Source organism: Ursus arctos, unplaced genomic scaffold, assembly GCF_023065955.2.
Source record: "Ursus arctos isolate Adak ecotype North America unplaced genomic scaffold, UrsArc2.0 scaffold_29, whole genome shotgun sequence".
NCBI lineage: Eukaryota > Metazoa > Chordata > Mammalia > Carnivora > Ursidae > Ursus > Ursus arctos.
In genome coordinates this window covers 35,660,643-35,678,888 of record NW_026622974.1, presented here as the reverse complement: position 1 = coordinate 35,678,888, position 18,246 = coordinate 35,660,643, and the positions used below count along the sequence as shown (strand labels likewise).

Genomic DNA, 18,246 nt, shown 5'->3' with positions numbered 1-18,246 from the left:
TACAAGCAAAAACTTGGAGCATCTTTGGCTTTGGAACTCTGAGAGATCATTTGATACAACACTCAAAATGCTGATGAAAAACAGGCTTAGGTTGGGCTTTGAAATGATTGCCTGAAAACATACTTTATGTGCGAATGTAAATTCTGACAGAGTTGATTTACAGCTGTGAGCTTGAGTCAGGTAGCCTAGACTCTGGCAGCATAATATGCCTGGACCTGAGGAACCGTCTGAAGCCAGTGTATTTACATATTCCCCTCTGAATGGTGCTAATGTCCACACCTGGAGAAGTGCTCATGTCAAATACATACATCGAATGGTGTTACAGTCATCATAGTTTTGTGTTTCTTCATTACCATATAACATCTTTCCCAGGGCTTTTTGAGAATATGGTAAAGAAATTGGAGGAGGCAAGTGATGGGGAGAGCAGGAGAGATTTGGCAGGCTCTACTGGAGCTAATACATGCCCCTGGGAACGTACGCTTACACACTGCCACACAGCACTGTGCTCCCCGCCATGTCCCGTCTGTGCGGTTGGCCGACATCGTCTAAGGCAAGGAGCACTCAACTGGACACAGCATTGTGGCCACTGTTTCACACAAGGAAGTTGCTGCTGCGTTCCTGCACTGACAGGGAGAAAACCATTTTTAAAAAAGTAGGGGAAGGCTCTTGAATATTTTATTAAAAATGGTCAACCACTAGCAAAAGTTAGTTTTTCAGTTATGCCTCTATAATGTCTGAGACCAAAAATTAAATTTCTAGCTTAAATTTATAAAATAAACTTTTTCACCCCCACAAATGGTGTTGGTTATGAGTGGTTTCTCATAGGCTTAGTTTGACAGAAAAACATCAAGGAAAATATGAACAGGATGGATAACTATCTTGTGCTTAAACATTTCTACATCTTTAGCTATTTAGATTTTTGTTTTTCAGTCCATTTGTCAGGAGCTCAATTGCCTTAAGAAATCCATCAACTCCATCTTGCTTCCCTCACGGCTCTCTAGAATAATAAAGCCCAATATATTGCTTTGAAATCGTCTTCGTGCCATCATGCTGTGTGTGTTGATCCCTTATTACTGATTTTTCTACATTCCTCGAGCAGAAAAATCTGTATGTTTGTATATATTGTCATGGTTTTTCTATCCTGAAATACAGATTGAAAAGACTAGCACTTCAGAAAGCCATCTAACTTAATGCCAAAGAATGAAGCTCTCCTTGGGATTTTACCAATATCCTTTCTAGGCATTTGGCTGTAGGGAGAGTGAGTACATTTGTAAATCTCATCACAATCATTTTTATTGATCTGGATAGTCCCATAAACTGTCTCCTGACCTCTGACAGCTATAAAATCTCTATCGTTTATGGTAAGGAGTCTATCCATGTCACTGTTACGTAGTTTTCAAGGATATTCTCTAATTTCTTTCATGCTCTTTATTGATTTATGAGGAATCATTTAGAGATGGGCCGTGTTGTGTGGCCACTTTTTTTTTATTCTGTATCACTAAAATGGATGAGTGATAAATACACAAGGGCACCAGATATTTTGTTTACATGACTTTAAAACATGTGCTTTTGGGGTTTTATCTAGCTTGTACAGCAATATTAAATAGATATCTTTAGAAATAAGTTAAAGAGCTTCAATTACTGAAAAGTAGCTAATTTCATGAATATGAAATATTTAAACATTGAAATGTTCTATGTATCCTCATTAAAAATTTGAAAAACAGGAAATGTCTATCATTTTCAAATATTCAGATTGATACCCCACATAACATTTTAGTTATTTCAATGTAAGTCATTAAAAACTTTTTTTCAGAAACATTATATTTACTAACTGCTTTATTTTTTAAAGTGAACTTTTAAAAAAAATCTTTCTGTGGTCATGCAGAAGAGGACTGCGAGATAGTATTGTGCTTTTAAAAATTGGTAAAATTTACAGATACTGATAAAAATAAAAAACAAACTTCTTTAAAATATTGTTTTTCACTTATGAAAACTTGGCTAACAGCAGCACATTAGTTTGTGACAACACAGGGTTTTTCTAAGCACAAGAATGCTAAATTGATACTAAGTCCTCTCCACGTTCACCAGGGTACCCTTTCAATCACCTGTGTCAATTTGTGAGTAAGCCTTCATGAGGATGTAGTCTGTGAGCATGGAACCAAGTGGCTAGAAAACCAGAAAACTTAGCTCACAAGCCTACTTTCACTCGCACAAGTTGGTTGACAAAGTTAACCTTCCTTAAAACTTAAACATAAGCACTTAAAAGTAGATTTTATGTAAGAGTCTTATAACCTGGGACCTTTGGGGAGAACTGGAAAGGTAACTTTCGGGCTGTTGACAATGATTAAAACCTTTCTGCCAAGTATGTGATTTAAAGATGGCTCCTGTGACTGGAGAAGATGGGGAGAATTCAGGCTGGGGGAAAATGACAACTATTTGAAATTTTTAGAAAGGTAGTCACATGCTAAAAAATTTAAGAGAAAATTCTTTCTAGATTGCTAGAAGGAAAAATAAGACTGGTCTGTAGCAGTGCCAGGGAGACGATTTTACTGGGGAGAGTCTGGACTGGGTCGATAATTGTAGAACAGCAGGAACATGCATTTCCAGGAAATAGCACTGTTTGAAAATAAGCAGAATGTAAAAATGAGCTGCAAATGGGTAACAAGGGGAAGAGAAGTTGATTGGAAAGAGCTTGAGTTTTCAAAACTGGAAGGATCATGCTGCCATTGATAATGAAAGAAAGCTAGGTAGTAAGACAAGTTTTGTTTATTTACAACAACAAAAAAAGTTCTGTTACCTCTTACAGCTCTGGAGCCAACTGAGCCCTGCGGGACAGTTCTCATTCAGGGTCTCCTTCCTGGCTAGTCGGGCAGTGGCCGGGGCTGGGGTCGTCTGCAGCTTGCACATCTCTCCCTCCTGGCCTGGAAGACTTAGCAGCTGGGCTCCTGTCCTTAAGAGAAGTTCTGATGGGACTAGATGAGTTTATAATGTTTAGTTTTAAGTAACAGGAGATGCATTAAAAGGAGATGAGAGGGAAGAAAAAAAACCTCTTCTGAGGACATGGTTACAAATATGGGTTTCACCTACTTCCACATAGGTGATAATTGGAGGCCAGCCCATGGATATTTACTTGACCCCCAACGCTGATATAACTGGTGTTTGTTCCATCCTCCAAAGACGAAATAGTAGAGTGTGGCATGGCGTGTGACAGTGGGGCATAGTAAACACACAAACCTCTGTTAGTTTACAGCCAAATCGTGACTCCCCCATTTGTCTGTTTCGTGACCTTGGTCAAGTCACTCAGACTCCCCAAGTTTCTGTGCTCTTACCTACAAAATGGAGATAATAGAACCTATATTGTGAGATAGTTATAGGAATTAAATTTAATGTGAATAAAATATTTACACAGTGACTGGCACATAAATACTCACTAGTGACCACTATGACTGTTTTTACTAGTTCTAGTACTATTCGCCTCAGTGCAAGGTTTTACAGGAATAAAAAGGAAAACGGACCTGACTCATGGCAAAATACTTTCAGCCCTGCCAACTTCCTCTTGTATTCCCTTGTGTTCTACCCCAGCTCTTAGGGTTCTCGTATTGCTCTAAGCCGTCTATTACAGCGTCCTTAGCATTGCATCTGGGGAAGCAAGCCTGGCCTAGCCGCACTCCAGTACCATCTGGCCTCTCCCCTGACAGACCTTTGCTCCGAAAACATATTCCCATATGTAGCTGAGAGAAGCAAGCAGATCAAATGAATCTGTAAGATATGACTAATTGATCATCTCATTGTGTCTTCTAAGGATATTTGTGTTTTTGTAAAGGACCTTTTAACCCTAGTGTCCAATTTAGTGTTTGCTGTTCCACTTAATGCCAGGCCTCAAGACAGGAAAGCAGGAAAGTTTGTTTCACGCTAAGATCAGTTTGGAACATGCTGGGGTAAACTCAGAAAACAAGTGCCTTGACTGTAGGACGTCCTACAGCCTGATGTGTACTACGTAAATCTCCAAAAAAGGAGATAGATATACTGTGTAGCATTTTACAAGTATATATGATAAGTCCTTTTTAACAGCCAGAGGAACAGTGTTCTAGGGGACACTTGTAGATATTATGAAAGGCAGTATTTTAGGATGAAAGGTCTAGCAGGTAAGTGGAAGATTCTAGGTGGATATTTCTAGGAGTTTCTTAAATCATACTAATGATAGCTTCATTCTTTTGTACTTTTGAATTATAGAATCTCTTTGAAAACTCCAGGATTTTTTTTTTTTTTTTACCAAATTAACATGGTTTACTGGCAGAAACCCATTGGGTGCTGTTTGTACACATCAGCCATTCATATATTGGGCATTTATAAACTGGGGCTGCCTGTATGTTAATGGACTTTCTGCTGTAAATAGTCTTAAAGCATAAAACTGTGTTTTTAGTCTGTTGAAAATAGATCACTTTCCAAATAAGGAGAGTAATACAATATTTTAAAACAGGGATAAACTTAAGTTGAAATAAAAGCATTGTAGTGTCATCCCCTAATTTTGTTATCTATTTCCTTAAATCCTTGGTTGTATCTGAAAATGTTTTTCAAGGATAACAAAGACTTAACTTTTTTATGAGTGCTTAGTAAACCTTTCATGCTAGCAGTGTAATTTTGCCTGTACTAGCCCATAAAACATTTGTTAACTATAATTATTTGTTTACATTACCATCATATGTTTAATTTTATTGACATTAAAGAAGACATCTGTGTTTGGTAGAAACCATCAGTCAGAGAGACATCACGGTAACATAGTGAAGAAGTGTTCACCGACCATGAAAGATTAATGTCTTAAATCACATAATACAGTTATTTTTGTGTTTTAGTTTTCACATCCATTGATTTTTAATGTTACATAAAACATGCTTCTCCGAGCCCTTATACAATGAGAATCTTGTCACCTGACGGATCCCAATAGGCCGTAGCAGTATGAGCCCTGTACCACTTGCATGTAACTAACACAAAGGAGCGCTAAGAATCATGATTTTGTGACCGCCAACAGTGCATGGGCCGTAAGAATGCATTTGAAGAAATTCATGTTGTATAAGGGAGCCTTTTCCGCAATTTAACTTGGTTCTTTTACTATATTTTCTTCTCTTTTTATTCCTTTAATTTCTGTTGTTTTAAAAACCGCACCCAAGATGCCTTTGCAGCTTCTCCCGGGGAGGCCCCTGCAGCATCCGAAGGGGCCGCCGCGCCAGCTACCCCAGCCCCTGTAGCCGCAGCACTTGATGCATGCTCAGGAAATGGTGGGTCGACAGACATGAGCAAGTGTGTTGTTTTCTCTGTCCTGATGTGAAACTCCCGTAGTGAGACGTGGCCATATGTTTTTCTAGCTTTAGTTCCTTCTGAGTGTAAAGGATCATTCATCATTAACTGAATCGATAGTGCTGGCACTTAAAACATTAAGGTGGTGACGGGCATACTTATCAAAATTGACAATTTCTCAAGATTGACAATTTTTGTCAGTGCAAGTATGCTCTCTTAATGTTTTTTTTGTCCTCCCCTGCTGTATGGTACTCTTTTGCAGCACCAAGTTCTGAAATATAGGCATGTTTTAATTTTCAAAGCTACCAAATTGCCCAGATTGAGGGTTTAAAGAATCACAATCTCTGATCCTAGACCGTAGGCTGATCTTACAGTACTGTGAAGCGTTTTCGTTTCCTAACTTGTGTCACCTACTAAATTTTCTTTTTTTTTTTTCTTTAGAAAGACATCCTAATCACAGACCCTTGCTAATAGGATAATAGTTCAATCCAAGCAGCCTAATGCCTAGCTAGTGTGTGAATATCTGTCAGGTCTCTGACCTGTAGTTATGACGCCTCTCTCTTGTCTCTTTCCTTACTGATGCTGTATGTGTGTCTCCACTTTCCTTTTTCCAAAAGACCCCTTTGCCCCATCTGAAGGTAGTGCAGAGGCTGCACCCGAGCTGGACCTCTTTGCAATGAAGCCACCTGAGACCAGTGTTCCTGTAGTTACCCCTACAGCTAGCACAGCCCCTCCGGTTCCTGCCACTGCTCCTTCTCCTGCTCCCGCTGTCGCGGCTGCCACGGCTGCCACTACTGCCGCCACCGCCGCCGCTGCCACCACCGCCACCACCTCCGCCACCACCACCGCTGCTCCTCCTGCTCTAGATATCTTTGGTGGTAATGTTTTGTTGTTGTTGAACTCTCTCCATCTGGTGGACTGAATTCGGGTACTCGAGCTGCCCTGCAGACACAACCGTTACTGCATGACAACTGTGTCCAGTCCATGCTTCTCTAGAAACCATTTGCTGCTTGTGTCGGAGTTCTCCCCCGTGCTCATTCAGAACTGGAGAGTGATGCTGTGTCAGGCTGCTTTGCCGAGTCGAGTAAAGGCATGTGTGTTCTTGGTCTTAGATTTGTTTGAGGCTCCTCCGGAAGTCGCTGCGGCGCCTAAGCCAGATGCTGCTCCTAGCATAGACCTGTTTGGCACAGGTAAAACGAAAGCCACCCTTTTGTTTTTCCCATGCGTTTCCCCCAGGCGTGCTCGTGACTGAACTCCTTGTGCTCACCTGTGATAATGCATTTGTTAGACATTTAACTTTGATTTCAGCTTTCTACTTACCTCTGCTTGGTTTTGGTTTGTTTCACTTTCGGAAGATGCTTTCTCCTCTCCACCACAAGGGGCCTCTCCTGTGCCTGAGAGTTCTCTCACTGCTGACCTCTTATCTGGTGAGTGCTTCCTCCAAGGCCAAGCCTTCTGAGATGTCTGGTGGGGGTTGTGTGTGCACAGGCGGACACGGAAACATGCAGGTTTGTCTGGAGTTCTTTAAAACTCAAAATTCACTTGGGAAAAAATAAATCTCATTTTGGCCCATCACCGACTGATGAGGTTCATAATTTCAAATCTAACGCTGGAGAAAAGAGACAACTTTTGTTTCCCCTCCACGCTAAAACCTCTGAGTTCAAGAAGTCAAATGTTATTTTCTTCTGGAAAGTGTGTATTTTTAAAACCATGTGCTTTGTCTTAACTGTTAAGACTGTCTGCAGTCTTACTGCCTGCTGTTCAACCTGAAATCCCAAGAAGCCATCTGTCAGGGCTCATGGGGTTATTGTCCCTGGGGTGACGTGCGATTTCTCCTGTTGTGTGCTTCACTGCAGTGGATGCGTTTGCAGCACCGTCTCCTGCAACCACTGCCTCTCCAGCAAAGGTGGATTCGTCAGGTGTGATAGACCTTTTTGGGGGTGCGTATCTCTCCTCCTTCAACACGTAAAGAGATTTTATTTTTCCCCTCTCAGAAGAGTTTTTACATCTCATTCATTATATTCCATCCTTTTTTCTTTTGACTCTGAAGTTATTTCCATCTCTTGACTGTAAACTTAAGTTTTTAAGATCTTTTCCATTTCTTTGCCATCACCATCTTCATCCTCATCAGTGCATCATGATTTTCGATGCATGGCCTAACAGAACCACATCATTTTTCATTTGAAGTCCTTGTGTTTTTAACTTCTGTGCATCCTAATGTAGAATCAGCTGGTTGGAATTTCCTTCTACTGTTCTTCCTTGGCGAACCTCATCTGTTGGCTAAATCAACATTTCTAAGCTATTAAAAGCAATATAAACATTAACTAGATAATTTAGAATTGAAAACAAGCCAGTCGAAACTGAAAACATAAGCGTAGAGCCATACGTTATTCTGTAGGGTTTGTGTACATTGAGCTTAATGTTTTAAAATCTTTCCAGAGAACTAGAAGATGTTTTACTGGTTTAAATGCATTATCCCCTTACTTTGTATGTTATCCGAAGGCAGGGAGATGTACTGAATTAACTCTTGCACTACTCATAAGGGTGATGCATTTAGAGTCATTTATCAGATAGCAGTTAATTTATAGGGAAAAGTACAGGTTTGAAGTGATTTCTTCATGAATGTCCACAAATGTGTATGCCACGGGCTAAAATACCATTCTTAGCAAGTTAAACCACACTGAGTACCTTACCTACTGTACATGGAAGCATCATGGTATGTGCCATGAGGGGTACAATGGTGTCACAGTCTCTGACATTCAGGAGCTCAAAATTTGTGGCAAATAAACACTGAACTTTGATAAATGGGTACAAGTGGGGCTGCTGCTGCTGCTTGAATTAAGTCTGTTAATTTTTTTTCTAAGTTTAATAGAGTTCTAAATGGGAAAATTCCATTGTATTGCCTTTGGGGAAAAGTTTTTTAAACCTTGGTCCTATTTTAAGAGATGATAGGATTTAATCCAAAATTTTTATTCTTTAAAAACAGTTGTCTAACTCTTACAAAGAGGTGTTTGTCTAAAATATTTTAGAACTCTTTTTTGAGAGAATAAACTGGTCAGAGCATAATTCAGCTCACTCAATCATTTCACACATCCACAGGTGACAAGCTCACCACGCAGAGTGTCATGTCTATGCATTTCTTGGCAAAACAGTTAATTTACTTACTGTACTTACTGTTCACACTCTTTTACTTTTTTGCTGCACAATGGATAATGGGTAGATGCATTTGGAAGTAGTGCTTCTGAACCCCAACCTGCACCTCAGGCTGCTTCTAGTTCATCAGCATCGGCAGACCTACTAGCTGGTAATTAATTAAATTAAAATAAAATGGTATTTTGTGGAAGTTAAGTTTGGGTATATCTTTGTAAGTAACAGGTATGGAAATTTCAAGGTGCATGTTTTCTTTCCCTTTTGAGACATAAAATTGAAAAACAAGACACTGTATAATAGAAGGTTATTTCCCAGGATTTTATGAAGTAAGTATTAAAATCACAGTTGCAAAGAAGTCACCCCTATGGCTCCTTGGATGCTCCTAAATGCCTTACTTTCAGTTAGCACATTTCTTTTTGTTTACTAAAAAAGTAGTATGCTTATATAGCGAATTTTATCTTGTATTGCCTGTGCCCATTTTTTAAAAGGAATTTTTGTGGAAAGATACCATTATGTTTGACAATTTATTCTGTAACATGAATCACTCTAGGAGAAACTGTCATAAATTTCTACCAGGGTTGAACGTGCTGCTACCTATGCCACTTTTTCAACTAGCTGGTCTTTTTTTTTTTTTTTTTTTTTTTTTTAGTCTGAAAACCTCTGGAGAGATCCCAGTTCAACCGGGCTATGGTGTGGAGTAAACTGGTACAAGATGCCTAGGATTATTGCTTATTGCCAGGATGGGATAGATAAAATAAAAGGGAACATTTCAAAGACTCAAAGATAGTAAAAGTCAACTATCAGTCTTCCTTGGAGGCTGGGCAAAGTGTGTTTAATGATAGCCAGATTGAGAAATTACTATTTTTACAGGCAAAGCATTTGCCGTTTGCAAGATCACAGCAGTAAGTTTCCGGCTCAGGTTATGAGTCAAACGCACCAGGCACTGCTGGCTTACCTCATCCGACCTTACTTAGAAGGGGACTCGCAGGAAGTGCAGCAGACACAGACGCACCTTCCAGTGTCCCTCCCCAGTCACCACAAGGGATGCATTTGGTCATAAGGTTGGCAGGGGATTGATGAGAGTGTGGGTCACGTCAGCATAAGGAAGTTGCCATGTACGGATTCTCTCAGTTTAAATTTCCTGCTGGTCATGTTACCTTTGAAAGAGTTGGCGACCGGGTCTTCTTTTTTCATGTAATGAACAGTCTTGGCCAGCTACAGCAGGCACAGAACATTCATTCTTGGATGAGTAATGAGTGGTGACCTCACGGAAGGACACTTGTCACCTTTCAGTATTGTAGGAAGTTTGGGATGAGGTCCAGTCTTCTCTCAAGAGGCCGGCAAGGGTAAGCACAGCCCAGCCGCGACCCTCCCCTTCCATCGGTCCTTCAGACCAGCTATTTGGCCATCTTTCTCGGGGGCAACAGCGGTTTGTTTGTGTCTGTCCTCTCCTCTCCAGACTACCCTGGTTAAATATGACACTCCTGGTTGCTGAATCCACTTCATACCAGTGACTGCCAGCTGGTATTTTCGTGAACAGTGAAGAACCAGGGTCCCACTGTAATGTCGCTGTGGACTTTGGAAGCTGCAAATATAAGAGGCAGGGTGCTTAACACAAAACACAGTTGGTTATTTGGGGGAGAACATACTGGCTTGCCTGGCTTTTCTCCTGGCCTGGGTATTCTTCATCACGTCTTCAAACTGGTCATGGAAACCTTCACACTCTTACAAAACCAATAACCTAAATTTAGGTTTTCGAGGTTCAGCAACAGGTTTTTAACAGGCCACAGAAATACCATGGTTTTAAATGGCTATTTGGGGGAAATGGCCTTGTCAATTTCAAAATGAGATCACTGGTTATAAGCCTTTGGCTTTGCAGTTATAATTAAGGTTGAGATGACATATGAAATCAAATGTTCTGGCTTTTTGCAGAGTTCTAAGAAGTCTTTCTTTCTCTCGGGGTTACGTAGACCCCAAAGAGGGATTATAAGCCTATCAGACAGCAGCCTGGCAAGTGCCTGGTCCGCCATGTTGAGCATTTCCAGGGCTGCAACGCGCATTGTCCTCAATCCATTTAACCTCCCTGTGCTTCCAGGGCTGAAACCTGAGATCTTGTGTTTCCAGAAGAGCCAAGAACACTGGAAGTAGGTGCAGAGAGACCAGTTAAACTAAAGCCTGTGGGAAAAGACAATATTCCCTTCCAATTCAAAGTCAGACGTCAGTGGCAGAGCCAAGAGATTTGCTCCTGGGGGTGAGATAGGGTCTAAAACACACCTGGAACAAACCGGAAGAGTTCTGTCACCTACTGCCGAGTACAACATCGGGGACCCAAGCCTCAGCTGCACAGTTTTGTGTATGGGGAGGTCCTAAAAAGGAAGTACACAAAAAGTACAAGTTAGAACACTTCACCAAAAGCAAGCTTAAATTGCTCAATTGTGTTGTCCGTCCTGAAATCTTAGTAAAATGGGAGAGAAAAGGAGAAAATTAGTGATGAAAGTGACAGCGTCATTTACGTGGGTTTTATTGACTGTGCTTCCCATTTTTTCCACCACATCATCTTGTGACTTTTTCAGTGATGGGAAAGTATTTTGTGCACCTTTTCTTCTTTCTCTCTTTTTTTATTTGAATAAATTAATTTTAATATAAGTAGGTGTGAATGGGTTTTACTGTCTAGTTTGCTTTACAAATGATTTTTATAATTTAATTTGTACATATCTGAATCTGATTTACATGGCACAAGGCCAACTATTCTTTTACCTTATATCCTGATATGAGAGATTTTAAATTCTAATCTCCCTAGGTCTTAATTATTTGGGCTAGTTTCTCATACTTCTCTGTGTTCTGCTTATAGAAAAACATTTCTTATACTTGCTTAGGTAACAAAACAGCAAGAATCCATCTTCTCATTGAAGAATATCATGGAATATGAATAGAATTTTATAATATGAGCTAGAGGCAACTTTCCTAGCCAAAAACCCTGCTAATGTACACAGTATAAAACCCCAGTCACGTTTATATATTTAATCTAGCTGACAGTGGCTATTTCAGAGTTTTCAAATTGCCCAGGCATTTCTGTTGAATGAATATCAATGGTAGAACAAATATCTGGGGCACTGTGCTATGGATGGTAATTTGCAATGAAGCTTAACGTGTGTTACACTTGTGTGTGTGTCTATGGGGAGAAAACAGTTAAGTCCACAAGCTGTTGAAATAAAGAGAAAATTGAAAAAAAAAAAAGATAAATGAGTCCCATTATAGCTAAAAAGAAGTCCACAAATATAAGGGTCAAAGTAGGAATTTGAACCAAAAAAAATGAGAGAAAGTTATATTCTGTGAGTCTTTAGAATCTTCTGTTATTGGCTTTTAATAATAAGACTATTTTTTGAGAGAATAAAAAAGAAAAATAATACACATCCACAGTAACAGAAGGTATAGACTCTAAAAGTAACACTGGTTGCTGAACAGGGGCTCTTGCTCCTCAATTTTTTTTTTTTTTTGAGGGAACAAATTTACATATATGTAACAAGGGAAATGCATTAAATATGTAGTATAATTAAATGTTTAAAATGATTTTTAGAGATTTTAAACCAAAAATTAAGAATCATCTTAAAATTGGGGAAAAAGCTTTGTCAAAAATTGGTATATAGAATTTCAAACTAGAAAACAAAGACTAAATGGATTTAGGCCTATCTCTCATAAAATCTGGTTGTTATTCTTTATTCAAATTTACTTCTAGAACTGTCAAATAATACCAATTCCAGAATTGAACTGTGCATGAAATATCATCTTAGTCATCTACCCCTTGAGTAAAAACTTCAAGTTCTGTTTGGTGTACCCAAAGTGGTGAAACTAGAGAATATTCTAGAAAAGACAACTGATTTAGCCAAAAGAATAATTCTCTCCAAATCATTGAGATTATTGGTAGGATACAGATATCCATATCTCAAGTGAAGTCTGACTGGAAACTTGAAAGTTAAGTTTGTAGCAAATAAAAGGAAATATTATGTCATTCAGCGAAGAATAAAGTTCTCAAATTCCTCTTCAGATACACCAGCTAAAAACTTAGGTGTTTGAAATATATAGATTACTGGATGACAGATGTAAAAATGGATTATTGAGGGAGATTAGGTGTATTATGCTTAACTTCCGAAGTTGACATCAAGCAGGAAAACCATGTTCTTCAATAATAGACGCGATTCTGGGGCGACCGCACCACAGATTTGTACTAGCATAGGAATGTGCCACATCCTATCTTTAATTCCAAAGGCAGGGAATAATATGGGCTGGTCTTATGGCCCTTTGTAGTTTTGCATTCTCTGTTAACCAAATGACACAGATGACTTTTTAGCAGAGCCACAGAGGTCTTTGAACTGATTTAAAATACAAAAATGTTCAGTGTGGAGTTAATATCTAATAATATCCACTGAATGGGAAGATCTACAGAGAACCAATTCTTTCATACTCTGGGTGGAGAGGAAGCAGTCTGAAACGTGTCGGACAAAAGGGTATTAGTCCTAGAAATATTGACTCTCTCAGATTGATCTTATTAACAGCTGACTGTATTACAGAGTAATTGAGACGACATCACCTTTAACATAATGGAACAAATCTGAGTGTGGGGGTGGTGTGTGTGGGAGTGTGTTTATCTGCCAGTAGTTTTAAATTTTCACTCTCCTGACCCAAGTGATATGTTATATCAACTGTGACTGTCAGTTTTGATATGTCTGTTAATAGAACTTCCTTAAGTGTGTAGGCTGTTCCCTTTAGAAAGATAGATTCGTAAGACTCTCTGTGACAAAAGGCAACATATCTGTAGATGGTTGAGCACTTGAAGAGAGACGGCAATTCAGTCATAGTATAAGACAGTCCAAATATGCCTGTAGGATGTCCGGAAGCCTACTGATTGTTACCTTCAGTTCCATAGAACATCTTTCTTAATATAATTTAGAACCATATAGAAAGAAAGAGTAGTGGTTTGGGGTTTTTTTTTTATTACTTACCTCTATTCCAGGACTCTAAAAGGAGGAGTTCCCCTGTTTAATGTCTATAATTTTCCTGTTTAACCCTTCATTCAGAGTATAGCAGTAGATTATTTTCTTTAAGACGATCAGTTGGTTATTTTATATCACTTTATAGCTTTTTAATTAGTCTAGATTTGTGAGGGCACCTACTTCATAAGAACTGAGTATAATGGGGAAAAGGTCATCTTTCTAGATCACTGTCAAGTCTATAAGCCTACAGGAAGAGTACAACTCTGAAGTTATTCCCGGCTGAGGAAAAGAGGCCATGTAGTATTGTGGTGAAAAACCCAAGCTCTGGAAGATTCCTGTGTGGAATCCTGGCTCTCATTTGCCATCATTTGACCTTGGGCAGATTATTTAATTTCTCTGGCCTCGGCGTTTTCATTTGTAAAACTTCACGGAGTTGTGAGGATTAAATGAGCTAATGTGTGTTTTGGTTTGAACAATAGAAACCTATTTTTGTAGGACCAAAATGGTCAAATATTAGCAATCCATACGGTTCATAAGGTTCAACCTAAAAAAATGCTTAGAATAGCAACTCTGGTGGTACGTGGTGAGCCTGATGCCAGTGTTGGCTTTACCCTTCACTTACTTAGAGAAGTCACTAATTTTTTTTTCATTATTCACCTATGGATGTGATCTACTTATCTTATGAAACTCAGTAGTACTAAGCAGATGAACCTTGTGTAAATGCCTGTTTTTCTCTTTCTACCACTGAATCCTGGGTGGATATGTTACCTTTCCTTTGCATCCCTTCTCCCAGTCATGGAAAGATGGATTGAATCAGATGATCAAAAGGCTTTTTCCAACACTAATATGCTGTGACTCTAGAATAAATTGTGTCTTCTTGGTCAAGTTTTAAGAAACTGAGAGTCAAGAACAGTTGTCTCCACATTCACCTACAACCATAGAAAAATTGCCTAAATTAACCACAGCCATCTTCCAACTTGAGGTGTGGGATGTTTCCAAGAAGTCCACATCAACACAACTGTCAATCTCTCTAAAACCAAATGATCCCATCCACAAAAATACTTACTTCCAGCCCATTTTTGCTTCATAATATTGGTTCTGAAAGATCTGAAGAATGTCTTTTCTTCAGTTAGGAAAGTTACATAATGCCTATGTCAGTAAAATTCTAAAATCACTTCAGGGTAGCCACTGTGAGCTTTAAAGACCATCCTCTATTAGGTAACAATTTTCCAAATTGCATTTTTTTCATACATATACAAGAAAAGCCTGACCTTGTGTCATTATCAGTGTCTGGGAGCAACATGACTTGAACATTATTGCCTGCTTTAGAAAACAGTAGCCAGAGAATTTCTGTGCAAGTCATTTTCAAAATTATAAACTAGTTCTATAGAATGAAAAGTTTAAGGATTTTTTAAGCATTATCTATGTTTTCGCAAGTAGTACGTGAAAGAGAAGATGTGGTTAGATTAGAAATGAATCTTTATACCCAAACTGAATATAGAAAAGACTTCTGGAAGTAATAAATCCTTTGGTAGTAGAACATCTTCCAACGTCTTACTAAGAAATCGCCGCCCTCACCAGTGGCGTGTTGTAGACAGAAACAGTACAGAGTGAGCTGTGCTGCTGCTTCTGTCTGTTATTTGAGAGAAATTATTTGCTTCCAGCCTTCAAAAGGACTTCAAATTTGAAGTCTGTGATGGTGTTAGGGATGCAGCCTGGTTTGCTGGGAGGGGGAAGGGAACAGAGAAGAGCTTGATTGCTGTACAAAGGAATCTGCGGCATGTGAGGGGCGCCTGGGTGGCGCAGTCGTTAAGCGTCTGCCTTCCGCTCAGGGCGTGATCCCGGGGTTCTGGGATTGAGTCCCACATCGGGCTCCTCGGCTGGGAGCCTGCTTCTTCCTCTCCCACATGGGGGGGAGCCCACACTTAGGAGTAGCAGCAATGGGACTAGAACGTGTATGAAAGTTATTAAGGAAGACTTCGTGGCAAAGTGCATGCATTTTTTTAAATTTGTGTTTTATTATTACACTAAGCATTTTCTAACTACCCGGTATTGTGCTTTGAAGAAACAAAATTTTAATATAATGAAATGATCTCAATTTTAACCCTAGTGAGACCTCCTTAGCTTGTTGTAGCCCCAGTGTAATAACACAGGTTCTCTTAACGAGAGTATATATTCTTAAGTGCTATCTTATTTCTGATTAATTTCGATCTCATTAATACATGACAAAACTGGCTGTTCCTGGGAGGGAGGTTGGAGGGGTAGGTGGTGGGGTTTTGAAATAGGTGATGGGGACTAAAGAGTACTTAACATGATGAGCACTGAGTAATGTATCGAATCAGTGATTCACTCTACTGTACACCTGAAACACTAGTATAACACTGAATGTTGTACTTGAATTTAAAAAATAAATGAAAATCTTTTAAAAATACGTGACAGGTATCAAAGCACATGAAAAACTTTTTAAAAACTACCCAGTTTTACTGACTTCTCATCTATCTACATGCATTCAGTCCCTCTCAGTCTCCTATAGTTCGTCCTGTTTTTCTGGCCTTTACCTACCTTTAGTTGTTTCCACTTATATTTTTCTGGAACTGTTTTTTTTCTCAGGATTTGGGGGTTCTTTTATGGCCCCTTCTCCGTCACCAGTGACTCCAGCTCAGAATAACCTGCTACAGCCCAACTTTGAGGCAGCTTTTGGAACAATGCCTTCAACTTCCAGCAGCAGCTCCTTTGATCCGTCAGGTGAGGTGGTGATTTTCAAATGTTCTTTTCATTTGTTCTGATTGTGCAATAGCCCACTTAAGGTTAGTATGATATCAGGAAACTTACAAGCAGATATTGAGTGGTGACCTGGTTTTAAAACTTTAATAAGTCTCTTATTCTGTATTTTAAGTAAATATTTTCAGTGCATTCTGGAAGATATAAAGATGACCTGTAATCCTTTTCTGTGTTTCTGTTTTAATTTTTAGCAGAAATCTAACACCACACACCCCATCTGTTTGCATGAGCTTACATGCACGCGGTTTAGAGGTGGTTAAGGGAAAACAAACACTTAACGCAGTATCTGAATGTTTGGACACTCCCATTGCTATTGCTTACACCCTCTGAAGCTTGCATGGCCCTCGGTTTTATGAAGTTGGGACACAAGTAGTATTCTTGGCCTGCCTTTAATCTTTCATGCTGCTGTCATTTTGTTTGTATTCTCTTCCATTCTACTCTTCCCATGCTGGGTCCTTACTACAAATTTTCAATGGGTGAGTTTTTGGCAATTAAATGTGTTTCAGAAAACACCCTAAATATATCCCCTGCCTGACAATTTGGTTGCTTCTATTGCCAGTGCCTAGTCGAATGCTGTCGTTTTCCAATTTAGAATTATTGTACAGTAGTGTTGATGGTAAATATTCGTAGTTTTTTTAATGAAAATTAACCACAAAAATTTTGACATGGATAAGATATTAACAACAACTTATGCAAGTCTTCTAAGTCTGTATTTTGAATGGTCTTTCTGTATTCTAGGAACTAAGCAAGTTGGTAATTGGTTATATACTGACCAGGAACCATCAATAACAGCATGATGCCTAATAGTTAGAATAGTTTTCCCTTTAAATATTCCTTTAAAGTTGGAACCAAAATTGACTGCTTATAACCAGGGTGGGGGGGTCAAAATTTTTACTTCTAAAATATGGTCAGCTGTTTTTCAGATACTTATTACTACTTCCTGCCCATTAGATCAAGTTTTATTCCAACCCTAACTTCATAGGAAACCAGGAGATCCAGCCTTCTTTTCTCACTTAAGAATTGTTTTAAAGATAAGCATTATAGGGGGGAAAAAAGGCATTGTAGGATTTGAGAGAGAATTGTTTAGGCTTAGCTATAAATTATTACCATCTTCAATAAAAAGTATTTCAGTGATTGTTTTTAATAAGAGTGTCAGTGGCTAACACTGAGTGGCATTATAACAAAGGCATATATATTATCTAATTTAATCTTCATAACAAAACCATGTCATAGTAGTACCCTCCCCATTTACAGATGAGAAAACTAAAGTTCAGATGGTAACTTTCTCGAAGTCACACAGGTAGTGAGGCATGCAACTAAATTTGAGCCTAATTCCAACCCCAAAATCTGTGCTCTTTCCTGTACATTACACAGTTTTCCATCTTTGTTTATGTTTACTAGTGTTTCTGTACTTTCTGAACAGACAGATGTAGACGTGTTCTTGGTGTTACAGTCATAAAAAGTGTGGATTACATGCCTTCTTTTGTAAGATTGTATGTTTACTTGTTTTATAGTTTTTCGGAAGATAATTTCCCTTTAATTTTGCATATGGCCTTTTTTTCTTTTTTCAATCATTCTGAACCTGGTCTATTTGATTTCCAGTGTTTGATGGCCTAGGTGATCTACTGATGCCAACCATGGCACCAGCCGGGCAGCCTGCACCCATTTCAATGGTACCCCCCAGTCCAGCTATGGCAGCAAGCAAAGCCCTTGGGAGTGACCTTGACTCATCGCTTGCCAGCTTAGTAGGCAGTGAGTAATACAGTTTTTTTGTTTTGTTTTGTTTTTTACTGCATCATATACAAATTTTTTCTCTATCTCTTTATATGTATTTTTTTTCTGGATTCACTTATGGGTGAGTATATCAAGGAGTGGACAGAAATTCTTTATGCTTTACCCAGTACAGTTCCTTGGAAGATGAACAGTTGTTGTGCCATTGTCTCACAAGCAGTACCCATGCCATTTCTTATCTAAATTACTGAAGGTATAATTAGAGAGCATATGCAAGTGTGAAACCAAGTGCATTACG

At 39.0% G+C, this 18,246-nt stretch overlaps 1 protein-coding gene across 4 annotated transcripts in view; it reads left to right on the top strand.

The window, feature by feature from the left end:
- SNAP91 (synaptosome associated protein 91) overlaps window positions 1-18,246 on the top strand; it is a 135,712-nt gene that overhangs the window by 92,599 nt on the left and 24,867 nt on the right. The window contains exons 15-22 of one of the 4 annotated variants that reach the window (XM_057303920.1): window positions 5,169-5,276; window positions 5,913-6,173; window positions 6,408-6,485; window positions 6,651-6,722; window positions 7,152-7,235; window positions 8,516-8,599; window positions 16,047-16,181; window positions 17,820-17,969. In XM_057303920.1, the coding sequence (XP_057159903.1) occupies window positions 5,169-5,276; window positions 5,913-6,173; window positions 6,408-6,485; window positions 6,651-6,722; window positions 7,152-7,235; window positions 8,516-8,599; window positions 16,047-16,181; window positions 17,820-17,969 (972 nt within the window). The remainder of the gene's footprint in view (window positions 1-5,168; window positions 5,277-5,912; window positions 6,174-6,407; window positions 6,486-6,650; window positions 6,723-7,151; window positions 7,236-8,515; window positions 8,600-16,046; window positions 16,182-17,819; window positions 17,970-18,246) is intronic. The other 3 variants (XM_057303917.1, XM_057303918.1, XM_057303919.1) reach the window with 3 other exon arrangements.